Here is an 18,171-nt window from a genome sequence, read left to right on the forward strand (position 1 = left end):
AAATCAAAACAAATGGAGTTTGTTTTTAAAGGCTTTTAGACATTGCTAAACACCATGAAAGGCCTTAGGATTTTGAATGCTCACAATTTTTATATATATACACACACATACACACATATATATATACACGCACACATATATAAATACACTTAGCATTTATATACTGCTTTCTCCTCTATTACATCCCATTGCTTTTTACTATTTCACTATAGTGATTTCTAAAGAAGATTTTGCTGATAGATACACTGTGACAACCATATCATGGTAACCTACCTTTATAGCTTTCTCAATACTATTTTCATCAGCACTGTTTTGTAAACAACAGTCTCAGACAGAATATCTCAATGCTTACCATGTATTTATTGTAGAGAGGATGACCCGGTTTAGGCCTAGGAGGTAATGCTGGATCTTGATTTTTTAAGACTTGGCTCTTTGCTCTCTTGGGTCCCAGTCTGAACTTGCTGTTTTTTTTATCACAAGCGATGTCAGAAGTGGAACAGGAAAGAGGGTCCTTTTGGGAGAAGGTCTTGACTGCAGAGAGTTTTGGTGGAGGTGGCCTTCCAGGAACACCTTTAGGTGGGGGAGGTCGAGCCGGTATAATCTTTCCATCCACAGGCCTAAAAAATTGGGTGAACCATCAAAGAAATGTACACTTTAGTAAGTCTGCCACCTTATCCTCCACCACAGCCTTAGCCAAGGAACATTCAACCTGGAAATCTGACTCATGATGACCTGGACTGTATGGCATCCATCCATGGCATGTAGTATCCAAAGCTCTCCAGGGATACAAGAACCTTTCAGATCCTGAGACTCAATGATCAAATCTTTAGACGGATTCTTTTACTACATATTTTCAAGCCTGCTCACCACTTCTGCTAATCAACAGCCTACTAGCTTTCTTGGGATCCCCATATGCACTCCATGTGTAAAATTTTGGCTTCATGTTCTTAAGAACCCTGGCAGTAAAACTTCCCAAAATACAATTTTGTTTGCGTGTTATTGGGAAATCTTTGGCCACTTACTGCCAGTTTCTGCTACAGTTTGTTCTCTCCTTCTCTCCTACATAGTGTAATTCAGCATAATTATTTATTAGCATGAAGTTCTCAAGGATCCGTAAAAATTGTCAAACCACAAAAGTATGATTATTAATGGGACTTTGGGGTGTCCTAACATGTCTGTGTCATCTACCGCTTGAAAGGAATATTACTAGTTTATTAATACACTCACCAGGAGTTCTCTGTTGCCATTTGAATTTTTTTTTTTTAAATTTCAAATTTACACTTACATTCACTTCCACCTCCGCCCTCTTCCTTGCCTCATCCTTTTTTAAATTTTGAAAGACGATGACTGTTCTAAATCTAGAAACAAACTAACTCATATATTTATGAGGAGATCAGCTAAACAAGAAAACCATATCAGGCAAGTCACTGAATTATTATTCCCCCCCCCCCTTTTTTTTCCTTAAATTGATTTGAGCAGAAAAGCAAAAGGACCAAATTTTTTATCTACTGCAATTCCAGAGAACGTCAGGAAAATCAGAAATGCTGCCAAACAGACAGGAAAAAAAAGTAACAAGCGTATGAGGGGAAACAATGAAGTGTTTCCACATCAGGTACAATCAAACTCTTTCCTGTGAACAAACACTTATTATTATTGTTAGACTCAGTTTCATAATTGAAATTAGATTCTCTCGTCCTGAGACAAGAGAACTACAAACTCTACAAACTACTACAAACAGAGTAAACTCTGTTTAAACCCACAGATTTACTGTGTAGATTCCAGCAGAGCCTTATTGGGCTATCTCCCACCAGTTTGCCTATGGCATTTAGTGGACTTGAATCTAAGGCTGGTCCAGCTACTTTTGCCTCTGCAGACCTTCTTTCCTGTTGGTTCAAAAGAAAAGAAAACAAAACAAAACAAAAAACCCACAAAGGTTGTCATTGCTTCTGCAATTTCACTGGGATTTTTAGGTCTGAAGTGAACAGCAGAGGCGTTGTATAAACTAGCCACTGCTTCAGGGAAGGTGCTGGCCCAGTATTCGCCCTTTTCAGGGTGGTAGCATCTGCCACCTCCATTCCTTCACCACTCAAACCCAGCCACAAGCGCAAGGGCTGTTGATCAAAAGGTCAGCAATATGCAGAAGGCGATGTTCCACATTCAGCTATGGGTGAATAGGTTAAAGATGCAGAAAGGAATGACTGTCAACAGCCACTGTACATTAGCTGAAAAGCCAAACAGCTGTCCTCCTATAATGTCCCTGCTCACACTGATATGGTATGAGTCAGCTAGCTACGTGGTCCTGCCTATTTATTAGCGAGTATACTAAAAGTAAAACCTACCCAAGCCTATTGAGTTAGAGATAGAGTTAGCAGTGTCTATAAAGAGACTAAATGAGCAAACTCGCATAGAAACACATCTTTAAGCGAATCTCTGCAAAATTCTGCTCACCTTGGGGGCAGCGCAGGTTCTAGGTGAGGTGTTCCAGCCTGTTCCAAATGATCTGACTCCTACAAGGATTAAAAAGAAAAAAAGTCATTTCATTAAAGCTAAAAACCAAAAAGGATCTTGTTTAAATGATGCATTTCTTATTTTAAATTATGTTCTACAGACAAGGAAAATGAGTTTCTGGAGCTCTGGGAACACACTAGGAAAAAAAAAAAATTCATTCTAGCATTTTAAAGTCTTGCTGGACATAGAAAGAGAAGTAAATAACCTGGCTGACTACCTGAATCACAGCTTAAATTGTGCATTAGATGTGAGCCAGCCCTCTTTTCCTACTACATTAAAATGGGGGCCTAAGAGCCAAATTCAGGCCAGATATAAAAATGTGCGATTTCATTCCCTGTAAGATGCCCATTTGGCTGCAAGTACATTATCAATTTTGATTTAACATTGACAGATGAAGCACTTACCTTTGATCTGGCTTAGAGCAGAAAATATGATGTTGATGCAGCTCATGCAGAAGAGAGTTTATTGCAAATAACGTTAGCTGTGATTCAAGAAGGCATCTAAATATGTTTTCTAGGGATCTAACAGATAAGACCTGGTGAATCGTGCTTTGACAGATTAAGAAGTTACTGTTCCCAGCTGCCCATCCCGACCCTGCCAGAGATTACTCTCCTGCAGCAGAGTCAGTGGAAGGGCAACATGTGCCATGTCTGAAGGGCTCGGACGGCAGTAATGGATTAATGAGTTACCATCCTTCTGCCTCCTGCCGTTCATTTTCATCCCAGTGCCAGAGAGTACTGCCAGCTCAGTTGAACCAACGCAGCTGTCTGTGGGACAGCTTAGTAAATCAGACTGCTGAACCTGGGTTCGAAAATAACCTTTTTGAACCAATAATTTTAAAAGGTCTGAACAGTCTCATTTACTTAATTGGAGATACGTGTGCTTGAAACCGCTAAACAATTTCTCTGCTTTTTCCCCCACCTATACAATACCTGAATGGATGCTGCAGTAAAACGTTGACCCTTGATTAAGTCCCCAGATGAATGTTCTTGATTATTAAAAAGAAAATAAGCTGCCACTTTCAGATGGGGGTATTATCCTAATACCTACACTTTTCCTCTTCTGTGTGAAAAGGAACAATCCTGTGCCAATTGCTGCCTGTGTGAAACGGCATTTATTGTTGCTGGTTAATTACTTCCACAGACAAACAGTCCTAGTTTTGGAAATGCTGGTTTGTGTAATACTTTATTATGAATTCATTTTCAATATTCACCACTGAACAATGGAAGTATATTGAAACAATCATATTCACTTTTGAATTTATATTTAGAGGGGGGAACTGAAAATATGTAGCAGGTTGTTTAAAGATTAGTGCATGAGGCCCCCCCATTAAAGGCTACTGATGGACTTAACAGTAAAAAGATAGGATTGCAAAGATAAGATTTAAATATTTTGCTGGGTCTGATGCAGTCTTTTTTAACAAGGAAAAATGAGAGCCTCTGAAGCTTACACAAGATCTTCCACATGCTTTTCACAACTACCTGGATGATCACACACTGTAAATGTTCCAGGCTTGTTATTTAGCGTCTTGTATCTGGAAATTATTTCTTCAGCATTATCAAGAAGAGACGGTACCTCTATAAACAGCCTCTTTAACCACAGTGCTTAAAAAAACATTCTATCCTCTTAGCAGAGGTAGTCACACAGACATTTGTTGGCAGCTGTCAACCTAGTTAGGGCTTTTGATTGGGTTCGATCTTGTTACTGCCTATGGTTTCCACAAGAATCTCTGCCATTCTTGCCATCACAGCTTTCTATACTTGGAAATTCATTTGGCAATGTCCTTTTCTAGTTTATTTTTTCTTTAGTAAATCTGTGTCAAAGGGCTTGCAGGATGCAGAACTATGATGTCTACCACTAGTATTTGCTCAGGAGCGAGGAGCAGAGCCCTTTATTTGCAACAGATGGCTGTGCTCAGGCTCTGACCAAATCAACAGAAAACAACTGGGAGGGAAGAGCTCAAGAAAGCTGGCTTCACTCCCCTTTCTATCTACAGAAGTATTTTCTTTTGACTTGAGATGAGCACAGACACAGAAAGGTGCCTTCTGTGTGAAGGTTAAAAAAAAAAAAAAAAAAGGCATCTAAAGGACTTTGACAGTTCTTGACTATATAAATCTTAGGCTTTGAACTGCTTTGCAGTGTTTTGGAAAGTAAACTGTAGAACGCCATGCAATGCAAAGTGGTTTTAGTAAACTGCAGAACGCCAGCTGAAAAGTACAGAAAACTGAAAATAGATGTGATCAAAGTTTAGTAAAATCAACAAAGTGTTTTGCAGAACTAAGAGCAGTCTAAATTATCTAATTAAATTAGAGGATGCAATTAAAAGAAGAAAGCCTTATATCTTTGAGTATTCCCTTTCATCCTTTGGTCCTTCAAGTAACGTACTTCACAAAGGAGTGAGAGTCACAGGAGATCTGTTAACCAAGGCAGACAAAGTTTTAACACAGGAAAAGAGTTCTAACTTACCACTTTTTTCACTTGATCACCATGGCTGGGTTTTCCCCCTGTGATATCAGAGGTGTTCCCAATAGGCTTTTCAGCAGGAAGTGGTGGAGGGCTATGTGGGATTTCATTCAAGGCTGTAAAAAAAGTTCCCAAATGAAAGCTTAATTAATAGTTTCTTTACAGGGACCAACAACAGATGAGAGAAAACCCACCTTGTTTTTGTGCGTCTATCACATTTTTGTGAACACAGTTGCGTCAAACCCTGAGCAGCCAATGGGCAGGATCACTAGTGGAAAAAAAAAGGATGCAAAAGGAACACCCTAACCCTGAGGCTGGCCATAGGAGTACTTCCCCTTCTGCGTAACGTATCTTCACTGAAAGAACTTGCTGATGTCCTGAGAGATAAGGATTTCAGCTGCGATACTTGTTGCTATAATAGTGCAGGGGTAGCAGAGTTTCTACCCCTGGGAATGTCAGGCTCATCACTGGATACCCTGAAACACCATCATTATCTCTCAGCCACATTTCTAAACTGGCTCACTTTTTTCAGCTGTCAGCTCCTGGAATATCCTTCAGGCTGGAAAACAGCTGAGGGTTATTTCAAGTAACCCTGAAAGATCAGGAGACTTGGATGGAAGGACCACCAGAAAGGTAAAAGCAGAAACAGAAACTGTTGCCTGCTAGAAAATTCAGGGTGAGAATAAGAAAAGAGGGACAGGAGTACCCTGATAGTCCTTAAGGACCTAAGTAAATTTAGGACATCAAAGAGGAAACGGTACTGCTTTTACTACAGAAGAGAGATGACCTCCTCAGTCTCAAAAAAAAGCACAGAAACCTGTTAATTATTATATGAGATTTGCTTTAAATGTCTCCGCTATTGAAACCTGTGAAGCACATGGACAAGTTTTGACAGCATAGTTACCAATCAATTTCTCTTTATATTTTGCAATTTTGTCATCTATTTTACAGTGTATTTGTCTATCAAAATAATTTGTTTCAAACAACAAAATTCAGACACTTAAGGTCCTTCTGGCCTTGGAACTATGGAAAAACATGTACACACAGCCTCTACATTTCTGAACTAATGATAAATATAGGGAGAAATTCCATCCAAATGAAAACTTTCAGTTGTTCATTTCATGAAAAGTACTTGTGAAGGTGAAGTACTGCTTGTTTTTAACACCTCAGTTGCATTGCCATGATCTAAAAGGCTGGTGAGATGTTTATAAATGGACTGATTCAAAGGTAAGTTTCTCTCTCAGTCTTGAGGGCAAGTGTTGGCAATGACTCAGCACAGGAAGAAAAAGAAATTAAAGTTTTTCTACTCTTTTCAACTATTGTGATGGGAACTAAAAACAATGCCTACCAGTAACTGCAAGAGAAATCTCCTGTTATCATGCCTTACTGATATATGACGAGCACTAGAGGTTTATTTATACATACCACTTCAAATCTTAAAATATATACAAATGGCCTAACTTCCTGACCTTTACTCTTTATAAAAACAAAATGAAAGGCATTAAAAGAAAGAAACCCAAATAACTAGAAAGCAGGCGTTATTTTCAGTGATTTCTAAGTGTAAAAACTGAAGTGGAAGTTTAATGCTGCCCTTGTAATCACAGCTCGGTAAAAATGCTGACAGGGAACCACTAAAGCACTAGCTCGAATTCCCAAACATCCAGGTGTGCCCCCTTTTTGACAGGGCTAGCTTTTTTGGTTTATTGGAGGTTTTCTTTTTGGTTTGCACCGGTCCTTACAGAACTAATCTCCCTCCAGACCCAGGAAGGCAAAAGACCTCTTGTACTGAGACTGTGTGTCTAAGGCCTTCCTACGAGGGAAATCCTATTAAATCCATGTGCGGAGGTTATTCCTTTGCCCACCTGTAGCTGTCTCATTTTTTTTTTTTTTTAAACTCGTAACAGCTTACATTGCTACAGCAGCTTTTATCTGACAAAAGGCTACTCTGCTTACTTTTAACCTGCTCCCATTCCTCCACATCCCATTAATCTTCCAGCCGCAGCCTCCTACAATGCAGTCATTCACATCCCTCTGACAACTGTAGTTAAGTCCAGTATGACTGGTAGTCCCTTGTGGGAAGTTCAACTGCCGCTAGAGAGCAGCAAGGGACCAGTTTATCTACAAGTTCAAAAGAGAATCCAGTTAAGGGAAATAAAAAAATTGTCAGTTTTTTTTTTTAATCGAAATTACAAGAAAAGATTTCCTTTGTGCAGAATAATTGTGTCTCAAGTTCTTTATAGAGGTTCATAAACATATTTTTCCAACTGAAAAAGCTTTTTATTTATGCTCAGTTATTAACAGAAAGACTTTTCCTAACAGACTTATCTTGGCTATCCTCTGCATTTTGAATCATTTCCACTGCATTTCTCTCACACACAAAGGAATAGAAAACCTAGAATTTGAGCAGGGAAGGAAGAGGAAAATCTTCTGGAAACAAGGAAAGAAAGTCTTAGGAACAGTACCACCAGGACATCTTGTTGCTACAAATTTGGCTCTATACCTAACTCAGATTAGCGAAATGTGAGTTTCAAAAATGAGTTCTAAGAGCTATCCTGTGACCTTTCTTCCTAAGCTTCAAGGATAAAACATAAGGCTAAATGTAAGCAATTATTTACTGAAGCATACAAACATCTCTCATGCTTCTCTGATAAATTTCCAGTCTGTGAGATATTGTCAGCGTTATTTCTAAAGCTGTAAAGCACTGGAGGTGGAAGGCATTACAGATAACTATGAGAAAACTATAGTCAAGACCTTCACACTAAAATGAACACATAAGGTTTTTGCACCCAAGTTCTTGCATGCCTTTTTCACTCACTCAGTTACTACCAAGTATTCAAGTTCTGGCATGCCCTTTTTTTTACTCCTTCAGTTACTACCAAAACACTATTGCTTAAATAGCCAGAGATTTCAGATCCAAGATTTCCCTTGACCCTTGTTAATGTAAGCTGGAAAATTATGTTTACATCCTGATTAAACTGTGTTTGAAGCAAAGTTTAATACGCTGATGTTGGTCCTCTGACAACTCCCAGGAAGCATGGGAATAGCATTAAAAGATCCTCAGCTGCTATCAGAACACGAGTCAGCCTGCCTGAAGGTCCGGCTCAACAACACAGTGCAGCTGACTGAACAAGCTCGCTTCTGCTGAAAGGGGCTCCCCCACTCTTTGCTGCTGGCCCTTAGATCTCCCCCACCACATCCCCTCTGACGCACAGGAACTCCACAAGATTTAAGGAGTGTCAGAGAGGGTAGCTGGGAGGCAGGGAGAGGAACCCGACTCCCTTCTCCCCCTCCAGCCCTTAGACTGCCTCAACTGTCTTGTCAAACTGTGCCAGGGGACGCCTTCGACAGCTACTATAGATAGTTATCAGCGATTCAATTTGTAAATAGCAAATTCCAGTTAAAAGGATTTCCTAATACAAATTTCTCAGATGATTCAGAGGAAGAACTTACATTTCCCGGGTTTAGCTGGGATTCGGATAACAGTGGGTTTCCGGGCTAAAGCTGGTTGAACTGCCTGTTCCTTTGCAGGCTCACTTTTGGAGAGGAATTGAAATGGATCTAAATGGGGGGAAAAAATCCAATAAATTTAATATTTCTTTGTTGAACACAAATCTCAGCAGGTATTGCATTCATTACTAAGGACATTTATATCTCATGCCCAAGGGAGCAATCAACAAAAAATCTCAGTTTCCAGGGACAATAAACAACAGGCTGATGAAGAGAGAGTACTCAGTGCTCTCTTTTCTGTGCATCTGCATTCAAAGTTGAGTTAACATAAACATATCCCAGATGCCTTCTGGGAAGATGTAAGTCACTGAGCAAGAGCAACTGCATTTCTTGATGACAGGGAGCTGAAATCAGGATGGCTGTAGGGAAATACGTTCTCAAAGCAGTTGCTCTAATATGCAGGCATAACTGAACACATTGGCAAAAAAGTTTTAATCAATAAAATCTTTCCAAAGCACCACAGCAGATAAAATGCCTACAGAAAGAAAACAAAACATAGCATTTTACTATTAGACTAATTACAAAATATTTTTGCTGTAGAGTAACTAATTCACCTTGAAGAGTCTGTGTAATTTTGCCAATTAAAAACTTCACGTCAGGGGGAAGACTGGGGGACCAGTCCTGCTTGAGCTCTGCCCCTGTGGATATCACTCATTCCTGTACAAGCCTGTCCAATCACTCCATCATTTTTCATCGGTAAGACAGGAACAATGTTTTCTATGCTTAATGAATTTAAGCACTGGTCTCTTATTAATAGGCACAGGAACATATGTGCACGTAGAAGGCAGCTGTAAAAATACATGTGCATAAATAAAATCCAAATCAACGAGTTCTTTCTTAAGTAGACCTTCAGGTCAAGGAGTAATACTTCACTTATTCCTGTTCTATGTTATTAACAAACGTCACCTTTTTCTCCAAACGCTACCTTTTTCTCTAGCATTACCAAAAAGCGCAGTAAAATGACAACACTTAACTGCATCATAAATGTATAACACAGAAACTGGAGAAGCCCTCTGGCCAATAAGTTCTCCATGACACACATTCATAGTCCCGACAACTGAGTTTGCTCTCCTCTGGTGGCCTTTTCAGATGCGTAGCTCAATAAGATGTTATTTATGGAGTGTCAGAATCACTCAGAGAACGCTAGGCATCTCTTTACGTTCTTCAGGGCTTTTAATAAAACACGCCCCTTCCCAAAACTGCTACCACACTTTCTGAACAAAGTTGGAAGCCCTGTATCTGGTAAAATTCTATCTCTATGTTCAACATTTAGAAATAACTTTAAAAAAAAAAACACACACACACATACACAAACAGTATGAAGTCATGATTTCTTATAGATAATTTTGGGTACTGCAATATAAAGTAGTTTATGAATACATTTGAAATCTGTGTCTGGAAATGTAAGTTAGGTTTCAGAATCCAGAAATGCAGTATTTACTTATGAGCAGTCTCATTAACAGCCATTAAGAGTTTTTAAGTAAAAAAAGCTTTGCGATTCGTTTAGAGAGGGGGGTGAAGAACTAGTGTACTGAAGCGCTACACTGCTACCAAAAATAGGCCCAATTAAACTTCAGACAGAGAAAACACTGTGTAGTGAACAGCTTCTGAATTAATAGATTGCTCTCCAGCATGTGGATGACTTGCGCTCCCAGATCCCCCAGCAGCTCTTCCTTCCTTCTGCACCGTGGCTGGAGGCACCCCTACCCCGGCTCCCTGTGGCCAGCAGCTCCCCCAGCTACTGTGGCAGACCCAGCGGCAGAGACAACACGTGGCAAAGCCTGGGCACACTTGTCCCTGCTCTGCCGTGAGTCTCCCACTAGTTCCCGGCTTAAGGCTCTGTTCGTTATGCATATTAACTACCTGCAGCCATGGGGACTGTGTCTAGGTCCCTCTCAAAGCCAGGGCGTCCAGCCACCAACCATCTTCCCAGATCTGCCTGGGTACCTTCATGTCACATGTTAATCGTGAATCAAAGTGTATCGATTTTTGCCTACCTGCTAACTATAAAAGCTTTGAGCATATACCTCAGGTGGCAAGCATCATGACAGGTCAACGATTTGTCTACAACTAAAGGCATATAAGACTGTAGCTAAAAGTAAGCTCTGCTCATCGTCTAACCAGAAGGTGGCTCCGCCATGTTGTGTCCAAAGACACTGGCGCACCTAGAAATTAGGCAAAGGCAGTACCTTTTAGACAGAAAGAGTAAAAGTTAACATCTCGTTTAAGTTACGGATTACCACTAGTCGGTAAAGGTAACACGGGTGCCTCTTCAGTGAAAGCTGTATCACAACACAGGTGTTGCTAGCAGGCTCAGAGAGACAGACCATAACAGGGTTGTAAGCACTCTGCCAGGATGGTAGTTAGTTACAGGAAACAGAAAAAATATGCTCTTTGAGCAAGCCTACAGATCTTTTTTTTGTTGTTTTGTTTTGTTTTGTTTCTTTATAGCTACATCTCTTAACCTACCAGCTCTTTAGCTATTGCTAAAGTTTGGATCGCCTTATAAAAAGGATACATCTAATCTTAACGCTAGTGTTCAGAATGATTTTAGCACAACTGAAGAAAATCCAAGTTTTCTACTCCTGCAGTCCTAAAAATCAGTTATCTGGCAACCCTCTAGCCAATTCGAGGAGCGATCCAGATGAGGTAGCAGGGCTGCAGGCCTCAAAGCTGTGCAGGCCCATCAAGAAGCTTGAAGTGAAGGGTAAGCACGGGAAAGATGACTAGGGCTACTCTGTAGCTGCTTGACACAGCAGGAGAGGAGGGGAAATGCCTGCACATAAAGCACCTCGAGTTAGCGTTCTGCACAGAGGTGGAGAAAGTCCTGCATGAATGATAAGGAAATAATTTTCAAAAGCCTCTATCTTATAAAGACATATCCATAGTGAGACCAAATGGGACTACTTTAAACTACCAAAATAATCTAGGCCTATATTATTGTAAATGGAGAGATTTACAATTGTACAAAATTACTAGTTGTCAGCTGTTAATCATTTCTGAGGTTTTCTCAATCATTCAACAGTTGACTGAGGTCTCCATATCAATAATTCTGAGAGAAGTCATTTTTAAATCTCAGTTTTTGACATTCTCCACCTGAGGCTCAGAGATCATTCTGCGAACCTCAGTTTTTTCATTCATTATCTTACGTTCAATTACACTGTTGTCACCTCATAATTAGTTCCAACCTCATTACTTTGTTTGTGTCATTCTATTCCCCCGTGTTGAGTCTGCAGCAGAAATTGGCTGAGTAAATGACTCTGCTGCTTTGTGCAATGGGACTGACAGCATTTGAATTTTTTATGTTGTTTAACAACAGTTGGGCATGGTTTGAGCATAATTCATGGAAGTGTGAAAACAGAATTGTTAATATACTCATTTAAAGCATCTCAGTTTAAGGAAATTAACTTGCCAGGCATTCTCCATAATACATATCAAAAGGCTTGTATCAATTTTTTTTTAATAAACTTTTAAAATGATATTTACAGCCTGCATTTTCCTTAGTCTCACTTTTCTACAGCTTCTGTTTCAAAAGTTCATTTGATAATATTTTACTGTGCTTTCTCCTGGGTAAGGCAAATGAAAGCTAGGTATCCCAACACACTGCATATCAGCTCTTGCTTTTACCAGTTTAGGAGAGACAGCTTTGCTACCCGCTCCTGTTTATCATCCTTGTTCCAAACCAGAAATGAGCAGTCTACAGAACAAACATTGGCTTTTACCCACGTGAACAGGATGGATGGATAGCTTTCCGAAGCAATTCTTGGCAATCTCAAAGTAGAAGGTAGTAAGACAGTAACAGATACCTCAGCAGTAACAAGGGGAATCTCCAAACAAATCAGATGTGGAAAGTTGGAAACACAGAGTAGTACTACCTGCTCAGAAGCCTATTTTGAAGAAGTTCAGTCCTGTAAAAAGCACTCTCAGGACTTACAAGACTTACACCTGTAATATGACAGGTGTTGATGCTGGCATTACAGTGCTTGCCACTACAGAAGTAGGCAACAGCACCTACTTTAAATGTTTAATTAAAATAAACAAATACACACCCTAAATCAGCTACTGAAGGCAAGGTTCACATGTTCCCTTCACACAGACCACAACTGCCACCTGGCTCTTCCAGGAAAAGAGAACAGAGCTAATCCTCATTAACACAGCTTTACTAAAGCCTGCCTCAGTGAAAGCAGGCTCACCTTTGGGGAAGCACGCTTTACCCACGCTTGGAGGAATATTTTCCAACATGCCCGCTCCCAGAAATACAGCCAGAGACTCGACAGAAATGTGCCAGACAGCATCCTAAACAGGAACGAGTTCAATGCTGAACAACTGCTATGACATACTACATTACAACTGAAAGTGTGACCATGCAGATATTACAAATTCAACCTATCTACAAGTATGAAGAGACATACTAGTACAGGTGCTATAGCTAAATTGAGTGATTTTCCCTATCTCAGTTTTTCCCCAGTATTTTCCATCAGAAACATTTCCAGTTCACTGTTGTTAAAAATGGTAGACATTTCTGACACAGAAAGGATAACAGGGACTACACAGCCTTTCTCAAAATAGGTAATTTCTTCCTGCATGAAAAATGCCATGGTCAGGTTATGACCATGTTTTTCAATACACTAGGAAATTAAAAAAAAAAAAAAAAAAAAGGATGCAGGTGCTTCAGGATGTAGTCTGTGTGTAACCTGAAAGTAAACTAAGGTGAAACTTGGGCTTCTCAGCATTATCCTAACAGTAGGAGAGGAGACCAGGTCACTCAATAGGAGGGAATACTGTATTCAGAAAGAGAGCTGGTATGGCTTTGGAAATTATTTCAGACTTAAAATTGGAGGAAGGGCAAGCAAATCTGACCTCAGAATGTTCTAGGATTTCCTCCTGCCCTGTCCACGCAGAGATTTTTCATTATGAGCCCAGTTATTTGGGCAGAGGCCAGGAACTGACTGTGTGGCTCTGCTTCAATCAAAGATACAAGGTTCAGGAGGCCAAGGAGATTTGCTTTACCTGATATGGCACAATGAGTCAGACAGGTATTTGCATGGGCTACTAAAAACTTCTTGTAAGTAACAACCTTAACATATAAGTAGCTTTTCCAGTGCGGTTGCCAAAGTATTAGTTTTGCTTGTTCACCCGCTTATGTTGTTGTACCACAAACATACAAGCCCAGGGGAGCAAGCATACAGTGATTTCAATAAGTTTTATCATAAGCATTATCTTTCCTCCCAGAAACATTGTGTCCAGATGCGCAAATAGAAATTTCAAACTTCTCACACATTAACAAGATCCCCCCCTCCCCCCCCCCAAAAAAAAGAGTTGTGCAAAGACTTAAGGAGAGGGAGAATTTATCTGGCAACAGTCATTGCTACTTGGAGCAGAGAAAACGTAGTGAACTACTTGCACAGGTTTTAGGCACTGCTCCTTGTTCACTGCTGACATCTGATGGATCACAACAAAAAATAAGGCAACTCAAGGAGAGCTATCAATTTTTTTGGAAGAATGAGTCTGAGCCAAAGAATGAATGATGTTTACAGGATACATGAAGAGCTTGCAGAAGGAGCTAGCAATCAGTATGATAAAAGCGCACAAAGTCACAGATCTTACGTAGGGTTTGATGTTCTCTGGAAGGTATGAATAACATTGTTGAGATGCAACAGAAGATCCAACAGAAGGGTACTTGTTGCAAAAACAAGATGTTCTTAACTGAGCAATGAAATATCTCATCTAAGGTATTAGAAAACTGAAAGAAATCAAATTTACTACTAGACCAGCAAAATCTCTTGGCATATCATAACACTTAATGGCAGTATAAGCATTTTGGGGGTGTAAGAGTACAGTGCTACATAATACACAGAGAGACAGTTATAAATGGACCTGTTCTGAGCTTTGACTGTCAGACAGCTTTCAACACGTCTGTCTCAGAAACTGCAGAAATGCCCACATTTACTATCTGGGTCTCTCTTGAAGCGCAACAGTTGAGTCTACTACTAGCTTGCCCATACTACAATTGGGGTGATAATAACTAGTCCTTGTGTGCGTTTGGCACACAAGGACTGCTTATACCAGAATGAGCTATTAAGTAAGAGTTTGGAGATGATTCCTACAACATGGATCAACTTTCTCAGTCAGGATAGGAATAGGATAATTCAGGTCGTAAGAGTCTTCAGGTCCCTTGTCCAACCTCCTGCTCAAAGCTGTTCAAGTATGAGGTCATATCAGGTTATTTAACCAATTTCTGACAACTAACTTTCAAAAAACGATGCCAGAGGATATTTGGACATTCAGTGCGTGACAAAAATCAAAACCCAAAATTGTCCTGGACAATAAGAAACACAACCTTGTCCATTCTTGCCAAATCAAAGAATATTTGTTCATTGGTAAGAGATTCAAGTGCCCCCTCCCCCCCCCCCCACCAAAAAAAAAAAACAAAAAACGGCAAGTTGAAAATCTCCATCAAAGTAGAAAACCAGTAATGGAAAGCATTAGGGCATACAAAATCTTCTCAGTGAATATTTGGAGGAGAAGAGAATTTATGATGTTTAAAATACTTATGTAGCTTCTTGCAACTGTCTCGCATATTTTCAGCAAAGGGAAAAATAGTTTTGTTTATAAACACTTCTTTTAAATAAGCATTTTATTGTCCTTTGAGAATCTTTCTGATCAAAAGATATGTGAATTTTAAGTGTTATTACAAAGTGAAGAGATCTAATAATCAGACAAGAAGGTTATCATGAAGAACATTATTACTTAAGCCACCACTTAACATCCTCTATGGACATGGAACTCAAAAGCAAATTTGAGTTTGACAACCTAGAGGGCATCAACATCTGAAATTTCTGACTTCGACTCACATTACACGACTATGATTTAAAAAAAACCTTATGCTTTCTGAATTCAGATCTAAGGTCATTTCCTGTGGTAACAGTGGAGTCACTCCCAAGCTCCCTGTGGGCACCAGCTGCTCACTAAGCAAACATCTGTAGGGTCTGAAGAGATGACAGATACTCACTATCACTGCTGTTGGAGATTACCAGTCTTTTAGCAAAACCAACAGGACACAGCACACATCCATACCTCAACTCCAGCCCATAGTACAATGTCTTAAGAGAGGTCTGTTTTATCAGTAGTTTAAGCCAAATAGTGGATTAAAATGGATGAGACAATGTCATTCTGCTCTGGGGATGATACTTTTGACAGTAAGGCAAAAAGACGACAGGTAATGTTTTAAAATAGCCGCAAGAACACTCATTGGAATTAACATAGCAGAATCATAAGAAAAGCTACGTTATTTTTAAGATAAATCTGGACTAATCTACCATGTAGAAAAAAACATTTTTTCCTCCCCCCCTTCCCCAGAAGCAATTAAAAACAAGCAGCTGGGCAATGTCCCCACTGCAGGCAAATCTGGAGCTATTCAAGTAGCAGTACTGAATCGGCTACAGTGTCACAGAGACACGTCATTCAGGCCACAAGAAGGAACAACATGCGTAAATGGATAGCAGTCACTGATTTGGTTGTTTTTTTCCCCCCGTACAGACAGAACTGAACTTTCATACTGTGATGAAAGAAGCCAACCAGTTAAGAAACGCAGCAATTGTATTACTGTTAGAATTGAAATACACTAATATGACGAAGAAAATAAAAGAGAAAGCTGTCTCCTGCCGGTAAGTCAAGATACTATCTCTGAATTACTTTTCAAAGCATCTGGTTTAAATTGCATTCTGGTGTATCAGGAATAGAGCAATCGGTGAATTATATAATATCTTGAAGAGACAGAAAGAAAAAAGGAAAAAAAAAAGAGAGAGAAAAAAGAATAACTCTCCACATAGGAAAAGAATAGGCAAGGCATATTTTAGCAAAACCACCTCCAGGTTTTAGTTTAAATACATGCTTTTAATGCATTGTTACCCTATTTTCCGTGTTTAAAACATATCAGAACACTTAGCAAGCAGGCACACTACACTCTTTAACACATCAACCAATGTAAGGACATACATAAAAAATACTCTATAGGATACTATACATACACACAGTATACTGTATACATATTATACTATACAGTACATATAGGTGCAGTAAAATCCTGGATCTACTGAAGCCATGGAACTTCTACTCACTTCAACCTGCACTAGGATTTCACTTCTGAGTCTTTGTAAAAATGGATTAGTGAGAAAAGAGTCCACCTGACAGATCACTGGAACTTTTAACCTTAAGGAACATCCCAATGACTGCACAAAACCCCGTTTACCAGCTATAAGAGAAATCTAAAAATACCCCTGACAATCTAAAAATATCACAACCATCATCAAAGCCTTAACATGCCCAGATTTACAGTCCCAAGTAGACGCATTCATATTCTAAATGACTGACTCGAACATGAGTAATTTCGTTAGGATGCAAATGCCTTTGAACATTTTCTTCAGCCTTTGAGTCCAAAATTATGCAGTTACTTAAAACTGGCATCAATTTTAGCTACTGATGAAAGGAGCTGTCCTACAGAGTTGTCATTCCCAGCTTCTCCTTTCTGGTACTTCCCCTCTGCCAGCATCAGAGACATGAACTCGATACAAGGCTCTGCCACAATTTACTTCTGAGTCTCAGAGCTCTTGAGCCTCTCATGCTCCAATGGACTTCAGATGGCACAGTGGATGCTGAAAGCTTTGAAAGTATTTCTGGTACCCAGAGGCTCTATTTGCACCACAAGGCTGGAAAAGATAAAATCTTTAATATTCAGATAAGAGCAAGCTCACTCTACAAACAGCTGTGCTCTTGAGATGCTTTCAAACACTGATGAAAGCCACAGCCACCACAGCTTTGCCAACGGAGAGGGGATTATGGGATTGCCTGAGGGAAATTTGACTTGGGGAAAGAAAAAAAAACCATCCAGCCAGCTACGGTAGTTAAACTACTGGTCAAAAACTGATAGTTAAACCAGTGAAAATACAAACTGCTTTGTAGTTAACACGCTTGATTTTGACTAAGTAGGTAACGTTCAAATATCTTCTACTACTATGGGGATGGCAGGCTCCTGTTGGAGGTAGCTGAAGTTCTCCGTCCGTCAGTTAAATTCCTGTGGAGACCCTGAATTTGTTTCTGTTTTGTCTTTTCAATCATACGCTCACATCAATTCCTGCACCTTTGCCACCACCAGCTGAACACTTTGCCTCCTTACTTTTGCATTAACAGAAGCAGTTAATTTATCTGTCTGTCCAGTTCCACTACGTTAGTCTAAGCACCAGACACATTTGTGCTGCAATTCCAAAAAAAACAAAAAAAAAGTTTCATGAACGTTGTAATGTGTGATGTTAAAACTGCTTTTTGACAAACAAGTTGCTGGTGCTTAGTTTCAAATACCACTGCATAAAAGCCTTCCTCATTTTCCAGGGTTGCCATAACAACAAGCAGAGTTCTGTCATTTTGCTAAGTAATGACAATGACAAATATGTAAGAAATGCAAAGGTCTGGGGAATTATGAGCAAGATTATAGCTTCTCCTCCTGCCTTTACAAAACATTTTACTGTGAATTCATCTTGCAAATCCTAAGCTGTTCCTATGGGAACATGAGAAATAGCTAGTGTTAGTGCTGCATGCTGCCTCGTTTCTCAGAAAGTCAGTGTTTCTCTCATGGATGCTTTGTCAAGATATAGCACTGGCATTAGTAATCAAGGATACAGGATAGGGTCTTGAGCT

The 18,171-nt window shown here is 39.7% G+C and overlaps 1 protein-coding gene across 10 annotated transcripts in view; it reads right to left on the reverse strand.

The window, feature by feature from the left end:
- SH3D19 (SH3 domain containing 19) overlaps nt 1-18,171 on the reverse strand; it is an 85,901-nt gene that overhangs the window by 14,589 nt on the left and 53,141 nt on the right. For 8 of the 10 annotated variants that reach the window (XM_068942269.1, XM_068942270.1, XM_068942271.1 and 5 more), the window contains 4 exons: nt 8,422-8,529; nt 4,975-5,087; nt 2,449-2,507; nt 353-617 (listed from right to left, as the gene is read on the reverse strand). In XM_068942269.1, the coding sequence (XP_068798370.1) occupies nt 353-617; nt 2,449-2,507; nt 4,975-5,087; nt 8,422-8,529 (545 nt within the window). The remainder of the gene's footprint in view (nt 1-352; nt 618-2,448; nt 2,508-4,974; nt 5,088-8,421; nt 8,530-18,171) is intronic. The other 2 variants (XM_068942273.1, XM_068942274.1) reach the window with 1 other exon arrangement.

Source organism: Struthio camelus, chromosome 4, assembly GCF_040807025.1.
Source record: "Struthio camelus isolate bStrCam1 chromosome 4, bStrCam1.hap1, whole genome shotgun sequence".
NCBI classification, from domain to species: domain Eukaryota; kingdom Metazoa; phylum Chordata; class Aves; order Struthioniformes; family Struthionidae; genus Struthio; species Struthio camelus.